The following is a 16,848-nucleotide window of genomic DNA, read 5'->3' on the forward strand; positions in this document are numbered from 1 at the left end:
GTCTGGCTCTGTTGATCTGTTTCCTAATTTCCTCGTGCGGGTATTGTAGTTTTGAGAATGCTTGGTGGAGATTTTGTAGGTGTTGGTCTCTGTCTGAGGGATTAGAGCAGATGCGGTTGTAAACTTGAGACCTTTAAAGTGTCTGAAGTTGAGTACCAAAAATTGAGGCACTCAAAATCACTAGTCATTTTGAAATTCTTAGAATCGAAGGGACTACTTCAGAAGTGAGCATGACTAAGGGTTGCAGAATCTGGCCCCATATATTTTAAAAAACACGTTGCTAAAGAGAACTGAAATTTCATTTTACACTGTCCACCATTTACCATTTAGCTGTGCGAGCTTTTGTGTTGCTTAAAACATTTCTGTAGTTTTAATACAAATATTAGACTGGGATGAAAAAGCAAAAGTCTCTTTTGTCTGCAGGGCCTGTGAGGTTGACAAAATCCATTGTCTTTTAGCACGAAGATAAATGTTTAAACATTAAAACTGTTTCACCAATGTGTTCTGTTATATGATGTGCTGAGTGACACCTCAGCTAGCCTGACGGCTAAAGAGGATGCTCATTTTTAAGGACTATGTGCCTAGAGTGAGCCAAAGCTTATGCAACCTAGGAATTGCTGTACAGGATCAAAACCATGGGCCTTGCGCAGAATAAAGCTCCCATTGTTGTCTGTGGGAGTTTGCTTGAGTAAGGAGTGAGTAAAGACTAACAATCCGAACACTATCGTAATTTTGAAATATATCACATGACACTAAGGATCTATGGAGGACTGAGTCAGTGGGGGTGTTGCTGGGGTGAGGAGTCCAGGATCAGACTTAACGTAGCCATTCCATTATTAGTAGATGAAACTTAAGGAACTGACCTGTGGGGAAAATCATCTGTTGTGTACCTCTAGTAGAGGTCAAAATATCTTATTTGGGTGGATTCTGCCCTCTTGTGGCTGGAAGGTGTCCTAGAGATGGGTGGAAAGGTGCTCTAGTCTAGTGGTCTCTAAAGTGGGGTGCGCGCACCCCAGGGGGTGTGCAAGAGGATCCTTCGGGGTGCCTGGCAGGAGGAGTGCTGATGGAGCAGTGCCACTGCTCTAGCCCATTATGCACACATTATGGCTCTGTGATGCACAGAACCAGCTCTAGGGTAGTGTATCTGTTACTTTTGCAAACCAGCAAATGTCTATATTCCTACCAGCCCACAGATAACCACACAAACAATTATGGATGGTGTGGCTTCCTTAGGCAATCGCCCATAAGCAGAGCTAGCTGATTTTTACACCCATTAAGTGTTTTTGTTTTTTAATTCTTCTGTTTAAAAAATTAGGAGCAAACTCTGAGTTTTCAGGAGTTTTTTTTGATATTTGCTCTTTCCCATGGCCTCTCTCCCAGCCCCAAAACAGAGGATAGAATACTGTTGCATTTTGGACAATGTGATATCCCAATGATCTCGCCTAGATATTCTTGGCCAGGGCTTTGAGACACCCAAAGAAGATGCAGCCTCCCTAGGAAATCCAACCCAGGTTCTACATGAAACCCAGTTTGATGGCAAAGAAAGGACTTGGGGAGTTTAGTCACTGCTGTGTGTGAACACTCCCTTAAGATTAATTAAGCTCATTGATTGATCACCCAGAGCAGTGGCTCTCAACCTTTCCAGACTACTGTGCCTCTTTCAGGAGTCTGATTTGTCTTGTGTACCCCAAGCTTCATCTCACTTAAAAACTACTTGCTTACAAAATTAAAAAAAAATACAGAAGTGTCAGAGCACACTATTACTGAAAAATTGCTGACTTTCTCATTATTACTATATAATTATAAAATAAATCAACTGGAATATAAATATTGTACTTAGATTTTAGAGTAGAGTAGTATATAGAGCAATATAAACAAGTAATTATATGAAAGTTTATACTGACTTCACTAGTGCTTTTTATGTAGCCTGTTGTAAAAAGACAAATAGCTAGGTGAGTTGGGGTACCCCCTGGAAAACCCTCTCTGTACCCCCAGGAGTACATGCACCCCCTGGTTGAGAACCACTGACATAGTCAGTGTCAGTGGCTTAATTTACAGAGGATTCAGCAATTTAGGCCATAATAGAAAACAAGCATTTATCTTTAGAAAGAATAACTAATTGCACTTGGTATATGAAAAAACTGATCCCAATTGTGGTCACTAGAAGCTCTGGCATGAGTGAATCCAGCCATAAATTAAATTAGCTTTCCCTTTAGAGAAATCAGCCAACGTGGCTGAGTGGGGCCTTGTCCCAGGCCTGTTGATTCCTGTAGAGAGCAGGGTGGGGGAGATTAACTTGCAGCAGGAATCCACCCATCTTAAACTCTGTGGCAGTAAAGGCTGAAGGAGTGCCAGGGTATAAAGGAGGGTGGAGTAGGCGCTGGCTGGGTGCCACCTTCAGTATGGCTGTGAATGACTGCTGTAATTTGTCACGGATGCTTTTGGCCATGTAAGAAAATTTTATTTGTAAGGAAAACAGGGTGGGGAACTGCAAAATGCAAATAAGGTGTGTGTGCGTGCAACTGGGCATACAAATCCTGATTCTTACCCAGGGAGCAGAGATTTTATAGGCTATGCATGCTGTTAATTCAGAACACACATTAAACCATTCAGCCCCTTTCTTCCCATGTCATTATTGTATCACTAGTACATTGTACAGATATCCTGAGCAGTGCCTTTTAATCCAAGCATGTGACAAATATCAGTTAAGCAATACAGACAGATAAACTGAGGCACAGTGAGTGAAGGTCAAACAGCAATTCAGGAGCAGAGCTGGGAACAGGACCCAGGTATGCTGGCTCCAGCATGCATGCTTCTGAGGGTAAAGTTTGTCCCAAAGGGAGGGAGAGAGCAAGCAAGAGAAGTCAAGGGAAGTGTCATTCTTGTTGTCTCTCTTGTCCTTACACAAATGTAAAGGAGAGGTTAAAGGTGGAGAAAACCTTTCAGTCTTGCTGAACGTAAATTCTGAGGCAGAGTCATTAGCGTGGTGAATACAGGTCCCGCAGTGTTGTCAACTCTCACGATTTTCTTCACAGTCTCACAACATTTGTTTTTTTAACTTAAAGCCCCAGCTCATGAAATCAAGAAAAGACAAGAGCTTTCCTTTAATAATAAAATAATTAATTACAAACCTACCATTCCTCATGTTTGCAGATGAAAGTTTGAAAATATGACCTGACTGCACTCTAAAGTCTCCATACCCAAAAAGAAGCCCACATATATTTTATTTGATACAAATCTAATTATTTTTAAGGCAATCTCACAATTTTAGGGCAGGGTGACCAGATGTCCTGATGTTATACAGACAGTCCTGATATTGTGGGACTTTGTCTTATATAGGTGCCTATTATCCCCTCCACCTCATGTCCTGATTTTTCACACTTGTGATCTGGTCACCCTGTTTTAGGAAACAATCATTTTTGAATGTTGAGTTTGGCAATACTGTGTTCATGTCTGTCTGCTTAAAGTGCCTTTAAACATGTGGCTACTTCGCAGCAGCAATGACACCCTGTCCCTTGGGAACAAGGTGAAAGACTAAGACACCATGAAACTCGAATGTTTGCCTTCAGATACGTGGTGATCCCACACAACAGCAGATCTTTTGCCATGCCTGAATTTTATTTTGAAAAACGTGTTCAAACGAATCTCAACGCCTGTGAAAACTCAATCAAAACTGCCATTTTCCACTTGATTTCATGGCTGAACCAGAGATGACCCTGAGGCAAATGCTCAACTTTCCCAGTATCCCAGAACTCTGGAGCTGTTTGGATCAAGATCCAAATTAGCATTTCAGGGCTAATTTCTAATTAAAGCCGTGAGATGGGCATGGTTCAGTGCAAAGCCTACTATAGCCCAGATCTGTTTGGAACAGAGCCTGATTTAGTAACAGTTCCATGAAACTGGGCTTAATTTTGAGTTTGTAAGGAACCCTCAAAACAGGTGAGTTTCACAATGACTCACAGAGCCCTAATATTAACACAGTCCATGTAAATCTAATGCTTTGCCTGGCATCACCCAGTCTTCCTTTTTCTTGATGTCAGATGCATGTAAGGATCTGATTCCCTCTAGTGGTCCAAATTTGGATTTTTTTTTTTGTAATGGTAAACTGTTCAGGCTGCTCAGGGCCAGTTCACTAACCTAATTGTGCCATGCCTGCTTTACAGAATATCAGACTTTTATTTCCCGAGCTTGACCTATTACTTTCAGTGCTGCAATCACACTGAACTCATCCGCTGGGGTTAGGGAGAGTTTCCCATTACATCAGTCATCAAGGACCAGTCTGGCTGCCAGAAGTGGCTTTAATGTAAAGGCTGGAAGGCTACACACTGAAATGCAAGCTACTGGGTCATGGAAGTGTAAAAGAAGGAAGTTAAGAAGGAAGCACTCTTAAGCCCGAGAGGGTGCACAGATAACTGTGGTGTGCTCCAGAGGATGGAGCTTGGCTGCTCTCTGTGGTTGCAGATGACAGAACAAGAAGCAATGGTCTCAAGTTGCAGTGGGGGAGGTCTAGGTTGGATATTAGGAAACACTATTTCACTAGGAGAGTGATGAAGCACTGGAGTGAGTTACCTAGGGAGGTGGTGGAATCTCCATCCTTAGAGGTTTGACAAAGCCCTGGCTAGGATGATTTAGTTGGTGCTGGTCCAGCTTTGAGCAGAGGGTTGGACTAGATGACCTCCTGAGGTCTCTTTCAACCCTGATATTCTATGTGGGGAACAAGCTTCATGTGAATTTAGCATGGACAGCTCAGTGGAGATCAAAGTAATCTGTTCTTTGTGCTCAGATACTGGGGTGAATCTAACCTGATATCAATTTACGTGTCACTTTTAATCAGATACAAAGTGTCCAGTAAGCAAAAATATTGCGTTGTCCTTCCTACTATGAAGCAATGAGTTCCCAAAATCAGCCACAGCTGAAGCTGTCAGTTCATAGATATTTCCTTCCTCTTGGTCACTGACCACCGGTTTCTGTCTTTCAGCTTCCTGTTCAGTTTGGATGTCTGGGGCTCAAACAGAATATAAGAGGGTGGCTGAGGAAAATGTCACTCTGCCCTGTCACCACCGTCTGGGCCTCCTGGAGCCAAGAAGCCTGGATATTGAGTGGCTGCTGCATGATTCCAAAGCTGACCAAAAAGTGGTAGGTCTCTGTTCAGTCACAATTAGCATCCACCAAGAAGAAGCCGTATTTCCATGTTGTATTGAGGGGGAGAACTTATTCATGTAGGCTGATATCAACACCAGCCTCTGAACTGGCAATCCTAGTGGAAATGGCCACACAGGAAGAAACGAGGAACGAATCTCTCATCTGCCAGTAGCTGCTCGGCTACTCGTAGCTTCTAACTGGAGAGAGAAAAAAACAGTCCAACACAGAGAAATGGTTAAACATACAGGAAGCTGTGCTTATGGAAAAATCAACACACCAATTACGTACCCACCAAAATGGACAGAGGACAGATAGAGACATAGAAAAGTGGTTACATTTTATTCAGTACTCAGATACAGTACATTCACCTGTCAATAAAGCTAGCAGACGTTTCCAATTGTTTTAAATACTAACATAGACATGCTTGGTCAGTTAAATGTGTATATTGAGATTTCACTCAGCTTAATAAAATCATTGGAAATAACATAGGTGTTGTAATGATGCTCACTCTGGAATAGGGTAAATCATGTTAAACTGAAAGATCTGATGACTCTATTCCTGAATAATGTTTCTGTAAACAAAAGCTAACTCTTATGATTGTCTTGTTTCTGATATTGACATGGCAAGGATTTGTAAAGGTATTAAAATTTCCCAAATAAAAAATAGTTTAAAAATACATTAAAATGGGGATGGTAATATTTCCCTATTTCACGGAGGATAAATATGTTAAAACTGTAATACTCCTGTAATTGGGGGGGGGGGGGGGGAGGGGGCGTATAAGTACCTACAGTAAATGGATGGAAGTGCAGTGCTGTTTGCACCAGTGAAAAGGGTAAGCAGCACCAATGTAAATCACACTACACCAGTATAAACTATGTCTACACTTGGGGTTTGTACCAGTGCGACTGGTGATTGAAATCCCAGCATAGACAAGGGTTTTCTAAACTGAACCACGACAGAGTTTTTAGAAGGATTAAACTCTGGGTACAGGAAAAAATCTCAGTGCAACCATAACTGAATAACTACCAACATCTCCATAATTACTAATAACCAAAGTAATTGTTAGATAGAAATTCTGTTTTGCAAGCTGACCTGGTTTCAAGTCTGAGTATCCTGTGATTCGTTTGTTTGGTTGAGCTGTACAGTACACTGAAGGGTCCAACTGACTGATCGGTGGCTAACTCTGCCTTTTAGGTTATCACCTACTCTGGAGGCAATGTGTATAATGACCTGAATGAGGGGCAAAAAGGTCGTGTTTCCTTCACCTCCAATTTCCTAGCTGGAGACGCCTCCTTACACATTGTATCTCTGCAGCCAAGTGATGCGGGGCAGTACACGTGTAAAGTTAAAAATGCCGGGCAGTATGAGTGGTATCGCATTACCCTGATTGTTCTAGGTAAGGTCGTTTTGTTGTTTTTCAAAAGAAAACCCACTAGACTCAGTTACTTGAGGCAGATTTTGCTTCAGCACAGTATCGGTGCACCTGAATTGCTCCCAGTATCTCACGATCAGGTTTCACATTCAAGCTTCACAGTTGCCTTTGCATTTTTCAGTGAAGGACAGAGACTGGAAGAGGCCTAAAGTGCTGTTTGGAAGTTACTGCAGCCAACTGAAGGATAGCATAAAACATTCTTTCTGAATTGTATCTGATTTGATCACAAAAGCTAGCGTGCCATTGTGGCTAAGTTGGTGATGACCCCATACAGGGTTTGAGCAGAGAACTCTGGGTTCAGATCCCAGTACCAGGAACTGGCCAGATGTCCGATGGGAACAAGATGCTGGCGTTATTTCCTCCCTGACTGAAGGCTTTCAGTTTGGGTTTTTGCTTAGTATACAGTTAATAAAATAGGGATGCAGGGCCTCCAGCAGACAGTAGGGAAACTAAGGACAGACAGACAGAACGAAGGAATCAGTGAAGGAGAAGAGGGTGGAACACAGGGCATTCAGGGAATGAAGAGCACTTCACGCAGAATGTGATACAGAGGCTTGCAGTGTACTGAGCTGGTCCATGATGAAATTATGGGGATTAAGCCAAGGCACCTTACCTTCTTTACTATGCCAGACATTCATATGGGTGGCAGACAGTATCTAATTCCCAAAGGGGACAAGGATGGTGCTCTGGCCTCCTTTACCCTACTGCAAATCCCAAGGAGGGAACTGGCACTGATGGCATATCATGTTGCTTCTGGGCCCATAGGGGACACATTCAGTCCCTGTCCTCAGGCTGTGGTGAGAGTCATTGAAGTAAAGGGGTCAGAAGTGACACAAAGAAACAAGGAGCAGCAATATTCTGTGACACCCCCCAGAATGACTAATTTGGAAAGGCAGCTTTCAGAAGCTGCTAGAAACAGTGTCCTCTTGCCCTCTGGCTATGAGCAGCCATAGAAAGTGTTGCCACTTGATATCCAGCTGGCAGGTTCTACCCTATTTCCCTGGGAAATGCTCAGCTGTTATTAAACTCAGTGGTTGTTGTTGTTGGAGGTGAGGTTTCTAGCTTGCTTCCAGAGATGAAATCCTGGACTGACTGAAGTCTGTGGCAAAGCTCCCATTGACTTCAAAAAGGCCAGGATTTCACACCAGATTTTTAGTTAACTATTGATCCAAACCCTCAACCTGTTTATTCCAGAGAAACCTTCCAAGCCCAAATGCTGGGTGGAAGGCGAACTTTTTGAAGGAAAGGAACTCTCCTTACAGTGCAATTCTGCCTCCGGCACAGCACCCATCTCATACCAGTGGCAGCGCATAAGTGACAAGGAAGGAAAACTCGGACGCTTGCCACCCACGGCACGAGTCAGTAAGTCATCCCAGGCCCTGTCCTAGTTCTCATGGTGTTTCAACAAATGGAAGAGCCATCCCTAAGGGAAAAAAAGGTGGCCTACCCTCTATTCCTCCCTACTCCCAGCTCTGTCACTGGATGATGATGTAATATTGGGCAAATCACTGAATTGCTCTCAGCATATTTCCCTGTCATTACAATAGAGGCTATTGAGTAGAAGTGGTGCAGTATTGACTAAGCGCACCAATCATGAGTCAGGGCCTCACTGTGGTAGGCCCTATAGGTATCCATAACAAAAGGACAGTCCCTGCCCCAAGGAGTTTACAATCTAAGTATTTACTTATTTATTTAAAGTATTATTTAGTATTATTTAAAGTATTACTTTATTATTTGTTGGATGTCAACAATATGATCAATGATAATACTTTTCAGGGGTGTTCTCAGGTGTAATTCATTGCTTTTAATGTGGGTTGAGATCTTTGTATGATAGGTACTATAGAAATGCAAATTATTTATTGTTGGTATTATTTATTTGTATTAACGTAATACATAGAAATCCCACCCCAAGATTGGAGCTGTATTGTACAAACATAATGAGAAACAGTCTCTGCCCCAATGAGCCCGCAACTTAAATAGGTACAACAAACGAAGTGTTGGAGGGAAAAAGAGACAGACACAGAGGTCAAGCAACATGCCCAAGCTTACCCAGAAAGTCAGTGGCAGGGCTGGAAATAGAATACAGCTCTTCTCTGTCCAAAGTCAGTGCTGTATCCAGTGGACAATATTTCCTCTAATTTTTATGACTTATTTATTTGTTTTGCTTGTTTTTTGTTTCCATTTCAGACATTTCTAACCCTGGGCAAGTTCTAATGAAGAATATCACACAGATGGTCACAGGGTTATACCAATGCACTGCCTCCAATGAGGCTGGACAAGAGAACTGTGTTGTGCAGGTAACAGTGCAATGTGAGTATCAGAGGGTAGAGAGTATCCAGGGTGCTTTAACAATGGCAGTACCTCCAAGGAGTCTCCTGTGCTGATAAAAGCTCTGTTTCTGTGCAGGAGAAATACCATATCTTTGGTTTAACCTGAATACTTGCATAATCTGAAGTAGCTCTTCCTTACTCATTATTGACTTTATGGGTTTGCATAACATTTACTGGTATAACCTAGGGTTGTAGAAAAATACTTCAGGTGCAGTCACCTGGTTTTCTTTGCCTCTGAGAAGGAAAGACTGGCAGAGCACTGGGAACAATACTGAATTGCTGAGCTTCCAGAGCATTCAGGTGTACAGAAGTACCTGTACTTACAGATTTACTGGCCGTATAATGGAGGACTGTTAACTATAACATCCCAATCCAGAATTAAGCATCTGTCCAAATTAAGAGAGGAAGCTCTCTAAACACAGCCTGAAAAGACTTTCTGTGAAACGGAATAACATGCTGATTAAAAATGACATTTGCCGCATTTCATTTCTAATCCATGTTTGACAATTTCTGCATAAAGACCAGAGATTAGGATGTCAGGCCTGGTTAACCACCTCAGCTGGAGTTGTGTGTGCACCTGGAAGAGGGATGGAATACCAGGCTATGGCTAGCACACTGCATTGTGTGTCCCAAGATCTATGTTTAGAAATCAATCAATCCATAGAACACATTTTTCCTGGGTTTTCAAAACTTGGTGGGTCCAATTCACAGGTGAGATCAGCAGCGAGGTTGGAGCTGGAACACCACTGGAATATACAAAAGTGGCCTGTTGTGAGCATTCCTTATGTTTTGCAATTTATCCCCATCCCAGTCTGAAATTGCCTGAATCTGATGATGCAAACATCATCTTTTTCCCCGCACATTTGAAAATACAGGCGAGTCTCATCTTACCGCATTTAACAAGCACAAATTCAGCTTTGTGCAGTCGCAAAAACAAAAAAAAAGAGAAAAATAACAATTGAAATACTGTACCTGTAGCACGGGCGATTCCGCCCACCATTACACTCAATGTAATTTTGACTCTACGCGATTGTCGCTTTACGTGCTGACAGCAGAACGTAAACCCAGTGTAAGATGAGGCTCGCCTGTAGTGTGCATGTGTATGTGGGGGGCGCCGAGGGAAAAAGAGGCAATTTCTAAAGTGATTGTTCAAAGGAGAGAAGAGTTTGAGTTTTCAAGCTGTCTGGCTTACTGGTTATGATAAATTGTAATACTGCACCTACGGTGTTTTTTAAGACAAATCAAGAAAGCCCAGGGCATAGGGATAGGTGCCATTTTTAGCATTTCTATAAATATAAGGGCTTTTTTATACAAGAAATTTTCAATGGCTTAATTTAAGGTGTAATTTTTTTAAACGAATTAGTTATATCAGTAAAAACCCCTATGTGGACACACTGCAGTTTAAGAGTGGTGTATTTCAGTGTAGCTTAAACCTATACCTAATCAATTAAAAATAATACAGATTTAAACCTGGTTTAACTGAAAAAAGTGTCCACACAGCCTTGTGCATCAATTTAATTAAACTGGTTTAAAATCTCACTTTAAGGCTATGTCTCACTTTAAGGCTATGACTATGGTATTAGGTTGAATTTATAGAAGTCATTTTTTAGACGTCATTTTTATACAGTCAATTGTATGTCCCCCCCACAAAATGCTCTAAGTGCATTAAGTCAGCGGACTGCATCCACAATACCAAGGCTAGCATTGACTTCCAGAGCGTTGGATTGTGGGTAGGTATCCCACAGTTCCTGCAGTCTCTGCCACCCACTGGAATTCTGAGTTGAGATCTCAATGCCTGATGAGGGAAAAACAGTGTCGCGGGTGATTTTGGGTACATGTTGTCATACCCCTCCTCGGTGAAAGCAATGGCAATTGTTTTGTCCCTTTTTTCCTGGCTTACTTGTGCAGATGCCATACTACAGCATCACCTCACTGTCTCTGTATGTCTCCTGGGTGCTGGCAGACGTGGGACTGCATTGCTACACAGCAGCAGCTCACTGCCTTTTGGCAGCAGATGGTGCATTACAACTGGTAGCCATCATCGTAATACTCCTGCGTGCTCTTTTAGCCTACCTCAGCGAGGTCAGTTAGGGGTGCCTGGGCAGACATGGGAGTGACTCAGCCAGGTCATTCCCATCTTCTGTCAAGCACCCAGGAGATGACAATGGCTAGCAGTCCTACTGTACCGTCTTCTGGCGAGCAGCCAGGAGATGATGATGGCTAGCAGTCAAACTGCACCATCTGCTGCCAGTCTAAAGATGTATAAGATGGAGTGGATCAAAACAAGAAATAGACCCGATTTGTTTTGTATTCATTTGTTTCCTCCCTGGCCAATGCATCTGAGTTGAGAGCGCGGTCCAGAGTGGTCACAATGGAGCACTCTGGGATAGCTCCTGGAGGCCAGTACTGTCAAATTGCATCCACACTACCCTAAATTCGACCCTGCAAGGCCAATTTCAGCACTAATCCCCTCATCGGAGGTGGAGTAAAGAAATTGATGTAAAGAGTCCTTTAAGTCGTGTGGACGGGTTCAGGCTTAAATTGAGGTAACGCTGCTAAATTTGACCTAAAATCATAGTGTAGACTAGACCTAAGTTAAACCAGCAAACTCTGTGTGTAGGCAAGAGTAAAGGAACAGGTTTAAGCTCAACTAAAAATAAGAATGACCACACAGGGGTTTGCACTGACAACTGAATTGGTTTAAAAACCACTGTAAATTAATTTGGTGCAACTCTTGCATACAGCCAAGGCCTAAATAATTGGATTAATTAAATTCTGTCCTGACTCACATCCCATAATGCTTACACATTGATTGTTCGATGTAATTAGATATTAGGAAAAACTTTCTAACTAGGATAGTTAAATACTGGAACAGGATTTCAAGGAGGTTGTGCAATTCCCATCACTGGAGGATTGTCCAACCTGTTCTTAAAATCACCTGCCAGAGATGGTCTAGGTTTACTTGGTCCTGCCTCAGCATAAGGGGGCTGGACTAGATGACCTCTCGAGACCCTTTCCAGCCCTACATTTCTATTTCTGTGATTCCGTGAAACCCGAGTGAAGTAAGAGAATAGGGTGTGGGGTGGATTCTGGCTTTGTGACTCTGTGGAGAATCTATTAACACGCACATTTGCTTTCTGGGATAACAGACGCACGAAGTGTTGGCATGGTCGCCGGAGCAGTGTGTGGGGTGGTGGCGGGAATTTCCCTGGTCTTCCTGAGCGTGTGGCTGACAATAAGGAGGAAAGAAAAGAAGAGGTATGAAGAAGAGGAGGCCCCAAATGAAATCAGGTAACTCTCCTCTGCCTGCACCCTCTTTAGGTTCACACATACCCAGCGTGATCTAAGTTAACAGACAGTTTCATTGTCTGTTAAGTAACAAGCTAAAATCTCTATGAACCTTCTGTTAAGAAGCTTGACTTTACACCAATCATTAAGAAGCTTCTAGACCACTTTGTGGAGATCTTGCAGTGAAAATAAAATACAGAGATATAAAAGGCTGTGTTCCAAGGGCAGATCTAAGATAAAATACAACCCACTCACTCTCTGACTCATTCACTCACACGCAATTTCCACCCCTCCCTAAACCTTTATTTATCCCTTTCCTAAACTGAATTCAGATGAAACTTCCTGTAAATTCTTATCTGTTTGAATGGTTTGTTTTCAACTCCAGTTCCTGTCTGTACGACAGGGATGTTCTTGCAGTCTCTGTGGCTGTGATGAACAGCCTTTCTTGCTTCTGGCTTTAGCACCTAGTGAAAGAATTCTCTCAGCATGAAAGTGGAGACTGAAGTTCTACCCAGTGTTGAGGTAACACCGCTGCTGATACAGGTTTGATGTACTCATTATGAGTGTAGGCCAGCAGAGGTTAGACCCTACTAGAACTTGCCCAAAGTTCTCAGTAGAGAAATTCCTGGAGAAGGAAATCTCGGGAAATGCATTTCAGCAAGCTGTGCCCTTGGAGAATACCTTACTTTATTTCACCCTTAATTCTGTTTATTAAGGAGTGCTTGCCCTCACTTGACATCCATTTAACAGTAGGCAGAGGTCTTTACAGTCCATTCAGCAGTGGATCTCTCTGCCCTTTGAGAGGTCAGGACAGCTATTAAAATGCCTGTATGATGGAAGTAAGCTGCTCACTTTGCTAAGCCCCAGCCTAAAGACTGATTCCTGGCCTGTTTTCTCTGTTTCAGCCCCTCGCTTTCCATTTCTCTTCCACCTTTTGTTTCAGTCCCAGCTTCTAGCTCTTGCTAAATCATCTTTTTACCCATCTCTCCTCACTCTGCTTCATCTTCTTCCTTTTTTACATGCATGACTGTGCACCCCTTACACCAGTAGCATCTACTAGGACTGCATGACTGGCCCCACTGGGTCCTGCTCACATCAGTAAGTACTTATTCATGTTGAGTGGGGACTGCAGAATCAGGCCATCGGTATCTGAACTCTTTGCACATAACCTCTGCACAAAGTCCAGAGATCTCAAAGCCCTTTACAGATAAAATTAAGTGATAAAACCTTGTGAGGTATGAGTTGTTAAATGCATTTTACAAATAGGTCAGCTGATAAACAGAGTTTATGGTACCTGCCACAGTGTCATACAAGAAGTCAGATGTCAAATGGAATTGAATTCAGGAGTCCCTGCACCCTGCTCAAACCACTAGGCTATTTATCTCTTTTACAAATGATACAGACTCTTAAGAAGTCTCTCCTGATCTTAGTGACAACTCAATCTGGTATAATCTGTGGGCATGACTAGTCCTGTTCTCATGGTATTTTAATTCTGCCATCTCTCGTGTTTGGTTGCAGAGAAGATGCGGAGGCTCCAAAAGCCCATCTAGTCAAACCAGGCTCCTCTTCCTCTGGCTCCAGAAGCTCACGTTCAGGCTCCTCCTCAACTAAATCGACAGCCAACAGTGCCTCTCGCAGCCAACGGACTTTGTCCACGGAAGCCACCCCTCATATAACTCCTCCGCAGTACAGCCGGGTGAAGACAGAGGGAAGGGAAATTGATTCAAAGAAAGTTAACCATGCCACCCTGGTGAAAATGGGAGCCACCCCGGTCATGCTGCCTGCTCAGAGTCGGGCTTTCCAGACCGTTTGACTGCTCACCTGCAGTTCTGAGATTCCAGCCATCCAGAACTCTGTACACGTCACCAGCCATATAAGAACAATTAGAGTAGCTTATCTTCCTGGGTAGTTTTTGGGTTTTTTAACCACTTCTAATTATTCACTCCACAAGAAGCCCTCAACTTCATCTGTTTCTGCATATTCCTACACTGCAGTTCAGATGCTGTTTTTTTGTTTTTTTAAGAGTTCTGAAGTTGGAGGAAAAAGGGGGCTTTATTTTGTAGTTAATATTAAAAAAGGGAATGTTGGGTATTCTGAAAATCTGGACAGCTGAGCACTGTGAAAATTTAAGTGTCATGTTCTGGGGCCTGGAAACAAATCTCAGGATTTTTTAAAAAGGGATCATCAGAGGCACAAGATGTAAAATATTTCGGTGGGGTTTTGAAAAAATCTTTCATACAGGTTTTTGAGGAATTCATAAATGAGCCATTCTCTTGTCCTCTGAGGCAGTATCTTAGGTGAGGATAGTCCTCTGATCACCTTCAAAGGGAACTGTCAGCTGCTTCATATTTTTGCGTTACGCCTTTTAGCAAAATAACTGTAGGAGGCAAAAACTCAAACCAAATGGTAAATGATAACTCAAATCAGTATTGAGAAACAGCAATAATGTAACAGACAGAAGTAACCTTTGTGCTGAAGAAAGGACTTTCATTATTAGGGGATGTAGGTACAGCAATTGCAAGATGAAACTGAAGACTGACTGAATATCGACATGGTCCCACTGTAAAGGAGTCTTATCCTACTCTTATTAAGTCAGCAAAAGGTACTACAAAAAGGTAAAATCAGTCTATGAGAGACCATAATCAGGCCCTGAATTCCAAATAAAGGAAGTCCCTTGTGAGGTGGGGGCTAGTGATTGAATAGCATAAGAAGCCCTGGAGGATGAACTTTGAGTGTGTCCTTCTTGGTGCCAGAGATGATGATGCAGAAGTCTGGGATGAGCAGTACTGCAGAACCCTTCTGAACTGTCCCACAGCTGAAGGAATAATGTGGTGGAATTGTCTCTCATACTTCCAAGTAAGGTCTGAGGTGCCTTGGTGGAACATGCTGTGAGGCCACACAGGTAATAGATAACTAATTTGAAATCAGATCAGATATAGGGGATATAAACTCTCATTCTTCAACTTGCAAACTTTAGGGATAAACTTCCCCTGCAGGCAGATTATTCCATAATTGCCCAGCATGGTATTTATTGCATCTTCTTTGGAAGCACTTGGTACTGGCCACTGTCAGGCACAGGACAGTGGACCAGATGGACCATTGGTCTAATCCAGCAAATCCTATGTTCCTGTATTCCTAAATTCAGGATTCAATAATTATGGTAACTGAGTTTTACTCTACCAATGGGAGAGAGTTTTCTCCATCCCATGGAAGAAGTCCATTGGAAACATACCGGTACTGTACAGAGAACTGAGCAAGTATGAATCTGTAATTCTTTAATTTGAGGGATTAAAGTTAACCTCCTTTTCTGACAGAGGCAAAGTATTTTAGACTCTTCGATGGAGACTTCAGAAAATAATGGCTTGTGATGTCCCCCAGAGGCACCAAAACCTGATCAAACACAAACCTCTGAATGTTCTTCTATCAAGAGATAGAGTTTCATAGCCATTTGGGGGAATCCATGAGGAATTTTAGATAGCCAGTGTTCTGGAGAACTTCACTTTCTAATAACAGTAACCAACCCCTGAATCTCACCAGTTGTTGTTTAAATGATGACAGAAGGCTAAAATTTTACCCAGCATACCCTCAGTAAATTCTAAGTCATTGCTGGGAACATATATTTCATAAAAGTAATTATTGTACTAACTTCCTAATTACAGACATCTATAACTGAGCACCCAGAGGCTTATTACCCAGGCATGGAGGTTAAGGATTCGAAAAGTTGAGTTGGTTGAGCTGATCTAGATACAAGATACTGTATATTCTTTTTGAGCCTTTACTTGATACTCTAGATTCCCAGCCAAACTTGCCATTCTTTTATTGAAACTAGGGAAGCACAAGCCATGAAACTGCTGTTCAAACCAGATACCAATGATCTTACAGGTTTAAATGAAGTCAACACTGAACTTCATTGCTAAATATGAAACCAAAAAGAAAAGCTAACTAAACAAAGGGAATGTGAGGAAGAGATTATTTCAAAGAATGATAAACATTTCATTTTCAAAGGGACATTTTCTGAGTTCATCATGGTACAATCAGGAGTTTTCGAAGGGAAACAATTCAGTTAACCCATAAGCCCAACTTTTTGTAAAATATTGTATTTAAAGCATTTACTGTTATGATGTATACCAATTATTGCTATAATGTGATTGCTTACATCCTTATGTAGTTTTATTTTGTTTCTCAGTGGCTAAACTGAGTTTACTTCTCTCCTCTAGTACCTGCTATAATTGGTGTACTGGTCCTGTGTCTGAGCAACACACAGGAAAACAAATATTTATTATAGATTCCTTTGAATCAACAATTTAATAAAACTGTTTGGGGTTTTTTGGTTTTGTTTTGTTTTTTAATAAAGATGCTGCACTTAAAAAGTCTGCGGTTGAATTAAACTAATAAAAAATGCTCTAGTTTCTGAGCTTTATTATACTATACATAACCAAGCAAGATACCAAGCAAAAGCCCTGCACTGGGAAAAGAGTGTCTTGAAACTCTTAATTCTATACTTACAGTGTTTGGTACTCTAGAAATGCTGAGGAAATCAGTTCCTGCCCCTGACCTTACAGTCTGAACTAAACACTGTACATAAACAGGGAAAGAAATTGTGGGCCCATTGAAATCACTACGAATTTGGCCATTGATTTCAATGGAGGTAGGATT

At 42.0% G+C, this 16,848-nt stretch overlaps 1 protein-coding gene across 1 annotated transcript in view; it reads left to right on the plus strand.

The window, feature by feature from the left end:
* The window catches only part of CLMP (CXADR like cell adhesion molecule), a 74,466-nt gene extending 59,689 nt beyond the window's left edge, over positions 1 to 14,777 (plus strand). Inside the window, exons 2-7 of the mRNA XM_032802416.2 lie at positions 4,979 to 5,136; positions 6,337 to 6,538; positions 7,769 to 7,936; positions 8,762 to 8,884; positions 12,054 to 12,195; positions 13,711 to 14,777. Of these exons, the coding sequence (XP_032658307.1) occupies positions 4,979 to 5,136; positions 6,337 to 6,538; positions 7,769 to 7,936; positions 8,762 to 8,884; positions 12,054 to 12,195; positions 13,711 to 14,005 (1,088 nt within the window). The 3' untranslated portion in view covers positions 14,006 to 14,777. The remainder of the gene's footprint in view (positions 1 to 4,978; positions 5,137 to 6,336; positions 6,539 to 7,768; positions 7,937 to 8,761; positions 8,885 to 12,053; positions 12,196 to 13,710) is intronic.
* The last annotated feature ends 2,071 nt before the right edge of the window (positions 14,778 to 16,848 follow it).

The sequence above is a fragment of the Chelonoidis abingdonii genome, chromosome 18, assembly GCF_003597395.2.
Source record: "Chelonoidis abingdonii isolate Lonesome George chromosome 18, CheloAbing_2.0, whole genome shotgun sequence".
NCBI classification, from domain to species: Eukaryota; Metazoa; Chordata; order Testudines; family Testudinidae; genus Chelonoidis; species Chelonoidis abingdonii.